Genomic DNA, 5,134 nt, shown 5'->3' on the forward strand with positions numbered 1-5,134 from the left:
ACTGCCACGCAACAGAAGGTTAAACCTTTACTATCACACAACCGACGGTCACCAGTGCGGCAGTGAAAGGGTTAATAATATAATCCACTAATTTATGTAGCAATCTAATCTGATTACTCTCAGCTAACTTTTAAACAGTTTACCTCCACAATCATACACTATGAATGAATGGGCTGTAAAAAGTATTATTATTATTATTATTATTATTATTATTATTATTATTATTATTATTATTATTATTATTATTATTATTATTATTATTATAATATTATTATTATTATTATTATTATTATTATTATTATTATTATTATTATTATTATTATTATTATTATTATTATTATTATTATTATTATTATTATTATTATTATTATGTATTTATTTAAATAAATTGGTGTAAAACTATATTTTATACTATAAGCCATTGGTTCTGAAAGTGGGGTCCTTGAGGAACTTCCAGGGGGTCCCTAGAAACATGATGAATCTGTATGCAATACAATATCACTCATAATCTCTAGAAGTTAAACTCAATTAAATAATGTATACAATATCACTAATAATCTCGAGAAGTTAAACTCAATTAAATAATGTATGCAATATCACTCATAATCTCTAGAAGTTAAACTCAATTAAATAATGTATACAATATCACTCATAATCTCTAGAAGTTAAACTCAATTAAATAATGTATACAATATCACTAATAATCTCTAGAAGTTAAACTCAATTAAATAATGTATACAATATCACTAATAATCTCTAGAAGTTAAACTCAATTAAATAATGTATACAATATCACTAATAATCTCTAGAAGTTAAACTCAATTAAATAATGTATACAATATCAAAATAATCTCTAGAAGTTAAACCCAATTTAGCGAATGTATACAAATCTATGTCATAGTTTTCACTCTCTCCTCTGTCATCTTCTCACCTAGATAGTAATGGAATTCTCAACTAAAGCACACTGTATCTAACAATAAATATCCATTTGGGATCCTCTGGGACAGAATATTATGAAATGGGCGGGTCCCTATTACTCATCATACTGTGGGTCCTTTACATGAAAAGGTTTGAGAACCATTGCTATAAGCTACCCGTATTGAGATTTTTGATGGGGTAAGAATCTTTGGAACTTTACTAAGAAAGTTCTAAAAAGCAAGTTTTCCACCTACAAACCAAACTCCTTAAAGGAAAACTCCAACATTTTGGGAAATTAGCTTATTTGCCATCTACCCTGGAGTTAGACAAGAAGATACATACCCTTTTTCTTCTCTGTGCATGCAGTAGGAGTAGGAAGACGTGCACCGTTAGCCTAGCTTAGCGTCAGTCACTGGAAGTAGGTTCCTCCATTAGCCTAGTTCCCAACGTCTTCCTACTCCTACTACATGCACAGAGAAGAAAAAGGTATGTATCTTCTTATCTAACTCCAGGGCAGATGGCAAATAAGCTAATTTCCCCAAATTGTTGGAGATTTCCTTTATGAATGTATGTGAATATACAACACATTTATATGGTCCAAAAAAACTTCATACACGGATCGGAGCCTCTTACTGTACCACAATCTCCATATCAATTCTCTACAGATGTCGTCAACCTGAACCTCAAGTCCACTCTGCGGGTCCTGTACAATCTGTTCACCAACTACAAGAACTCGGAGTGACATCTGTGAGTCTGTCAAGGGTGGCCGTGCCCTGGCTGTGTTTCTCCCCCTGACAGCCCACACCACGGTCTGGACACAGAGGAGACCAAATGGGGCTGAAGTCATTGCCAAGTGATGCAGAGAGACCCAGAGGGGGACATGACCTGAAATAACTGAGAAAGTTACCACTGCCTAATCCCCCCCCCCCCCCCCCGCAAAATGTCAGTGTTTATTTATTCTTTCCCTCGTCGGATGCTAACGGTAACCCAGAAACCCCAAGAACACTTCAGCCATGCGTTTAAATACACGGCAGTCACTGCAAGATTCATGAAGCCACAGTGTTCAAGTTAGAATAGACGTCTGTCTAACTTCTCATCCCTACTGCTTAAAGGTGCTGTAAGTGGTGTTTTCTTTTGTTAAAATAAGTGTTAAATAGCTCTACATTCTGACAGCCATCACTGATATAGAGTGTTTGGTCAGTAACATGGCTCTCCTAGTCCCTCCACTCTGCAGTAAACAGTAAATACATTTTCCCGTTACTGACCAGTGGTGACCAGTATCAGTGGTGGCTGTTGAAATGTAGAGCTATTATTTTACAAAAAAATGCAACCTTTAATGCTTCAATATTATTGTATCTTAAGAAAAACGTCATAAAGTATATTCTCATTATGTCCTAATATCCCAACATTTACAACATTATTATTATATGTATTCTCTTCAATGCGGGAACTCCCGTAGTTTTCACAGTGTCACGTTCTTTTTTGTGTGTTTTTGCCGGACTGTGTACGGCATGTATTTGATTCAAGCCATACTTTTACGCTCAACGCTGTTGCCTTTTGCCTTAAGTGCCGCGTTAGCTTCCTGCCACGAGAGAGAGCCAGTCCTCGTGTTGAGCAGTCCTTCAGAAGGAGTCCCTCAGGGGCCACCTCTTCTCCTCTGGAGCAGAGTGTCGGAGAGACCGAGAGGATTGTACCGCATGTACGGCAACCGGACGACTCAGGCATTTTAGAGCCATGGTTGAATTATTGAGTGAGTGAGAATGAGTCAGCATCTACGTCGCGAGGAGACGCGTGTCAACCGAATGTCTCACCACTAGCTTGTTTACCCGTGTCTATCTGGAAATAAATGTTTGAATTGAAATGTTGTGTTTTCATTATGTTTCACACTTTTATTTTTAGACTTGCTTACGTATTTTGAGAGAGAGAGAGAGAGAGAGAGAGGGAGAGAGAGAGAGAGAGAGGCTTTTGGTTTAGCTAAAGGAATTAGGGGTTTATTTTAGGCCCTTGTTTTCTCATCTAGTCCCTTGGTTACCATGGTTACCTCCCCTTTCCCAAATTGCTCCTTCGCCGGGCTCATGGGTGGTCCGCTTTCCCCCCCTTTTTCTTCCTCTGATGACAAGACCAGCACACATACAGAGTGTGTTGGAAGATCGGTGAGTGCAGGGGGCCGAGCAACATCGAATTGGTGTGTTTCAAATGGAAGCCTGGCGTGTGCCTGAGTGCCGCGCGGCTCCGCGTGTCATGTTTTCCATCTGGGACCCCCTGAAGTGTGGTTTTTGCGAAACCAGTCCATTTGGACTCGTCCGGTGTAGAAGTGTCCTTATGCTTGTCCTTATGTCACTCAAGACTCATATGTCACAGCCACATCCTCATTTGCCCTATCCTTCCTTTTCTACTCTGACACATTGTTTTCTTTCACACCGCCACTCTTAAATCAAGCGAGGTCAGGTCTGTTTTCTTTTTGTTTAGAATACGTTTTGTAAGGGGCGGTCGTCACCAATGCAAGAGGCTGCGGTCTCGACTCCCGGAGTCAGCATTGCTTGAGGCTTGGGCTGATCGCTATACTAACTCGTTTGGCTGGGTTAGGGGGAGGGCAAGTCATGGGTGGGAATCTGGCGTTGTGGACAGCGACGCCTACAGGTCAGGTCTGGGTGCTTGCTCAGCGGAGGCAGGACTTGATGAAGGCAGCGTGACCTCCCACGCGTTACACTTCACCAATGAGAGTCCTCGCTGCCAGGTGAAAAAAGAGTCACTGGCTGTCGCCACACGTGTCGGAGGAAGCGTGCGGATGACTTCAGGGTTCCCTTGTACCGACCAGTAGGAGAACATGCGCACAACAAACCAGGTAGGGGAGGGGGGGGAAATTGGCACAATGACTAAAAAATTGGGACGGGGAGAAAACAGAAAAATCGGAGAAAGAGAGGATAAAAAGAAATAATAATAATAATAATAATACGTTTTGTAAGAACTTTTGATCAGATTGAGTGCATCTCTCTTTTCCTTTGTGCACTGTTGTTTTGGCGGTTGCCAAAGTTGACGTCAGTTATATAGGAGACAGTCAGTTCAGCGGAAGGTGCCCTATTTTCTCCGCTCACTCCCCCGGGCACTGGAGGTAAGCTTATTGGAAAATACTTTGGTCGGGATCCACAAAGAATGGATTGCACGGTGCTAATTGCACCCTTACTTACAATTCATTATGAATTGAAAATGGGGGACCCTGATGTAAACAAGACGAAAGTCTTTATCTGGTCTGCATCCCCTTAACAATTGTTTGTATTGAGCTGTACTGTATTGTACCCATTCTGCAATCTGTTAATAAAATGTTCAATCAATCAATCAATCAATCCTAGTCGAGACCTGGCTAAATGACATTATTGGTGCGACAACACTGATAGAAGCCTGCCCTCCAAATTATAAGTATTATCAATCGGTCAGACAAAATAGAAAAGGGGGAGGGCTTGCCGCTATTTTATCTACATCGTTTGTATGTAATGACATTGACATGGGTGAATTTACATCATTTGAATATCTTGCTATTGAGCTCAAAGCTGAACTGTCTTTGCTCATCATCACATTGTACCGGCCACCAAAATATTTCTGCAGGAATTCCCAGAGCTAATCTCAGTCGGTATCCTTAGATGTGAAAGATTAATCATACATGGAGATCTGAATATTCATATAAATAAGAAGAACGACCCCAAGGCTATTGAGCTTACCAACCTACTGGACAGCTTTGAGCTAATACAACATGTAAATGAACCCACTCACCAACATGGTAACACCCTAGACTTAGTGATGACAACAAGGCTGATTACTGATAAAGTATCAGTAATCGAATTACCTATATCTGACCATCACTGTGTATTCTTCAATGCTAACCTAAACTTAACAGAGACAAAAAAAGGTAACTGTTGTAAAGCGAAGAGTACTAGATGACATTGCAGAAGAGAAGTTCTCAAACATTATGAGACAAACTGAACCATCCAGCCTCGACTGTTCTTTAAACTGCATGGTTGAAAATCTCAACAACACCCTATCATATACACTGGATGCTGTCGCTCCATGAAAGGCAAAAAAAAAGTCAAGTGACAAAATCTCCCCATGGACCTCTTAGCATGCAACGTCCCACATATGGGACCTTTTTCAGACTTTTTGCAACCGGGTGTGCATATTTTGTAATACAATATATATATAGAATTGAAGGCTTATTTGTTGC

The 5,134-nt window shown here is 40.1% G+C and overlaps 1 protein-coding gene across 4 annotated transcripts in view; it reads left to right on the forward strand.

The window, feature by feature from the left end:
* LOC311244997 (beta-parvin-like) overlaps positions 1 to 2,753 on the forward strand; it is a 35,332-nt gene extending 32,579 nt beyond the window's left edge. For all 4 annotated transcript variants that reach the window (XM_084334736.1, XM_084334735.1, XM_084334737.1 and 1 more), the window contains one exon: positions 1,584 to 2,753. In XM_084334736.1, the coding sequence (XP_084190862.1) occupies positions 1,584 to 1,660 (77 nt within the window). In that variant the 3' untranslated portion in view covers positions 1,661 to 2,753. The remainder of the gene's footprint in view (positions 1 to 1,583) is intronic.
* Positions 2,754 to 5,134: the final 2,381 nt, after the last annotated feature.

The sequence above is a fragment of the Notolepis coatsorum genome (assembly GCF_963971535.1).
Source record: "Notolepis coatsorum genome assembly, chromosome: 18".
Classification (NCBI taxonomy): domain Eukaryota; kingdom Metazoa; phylum Chordata; class Actinopteri; order Aulopiformes; family Paralepididae; genus Notolepis; species Notolepis coatsorum.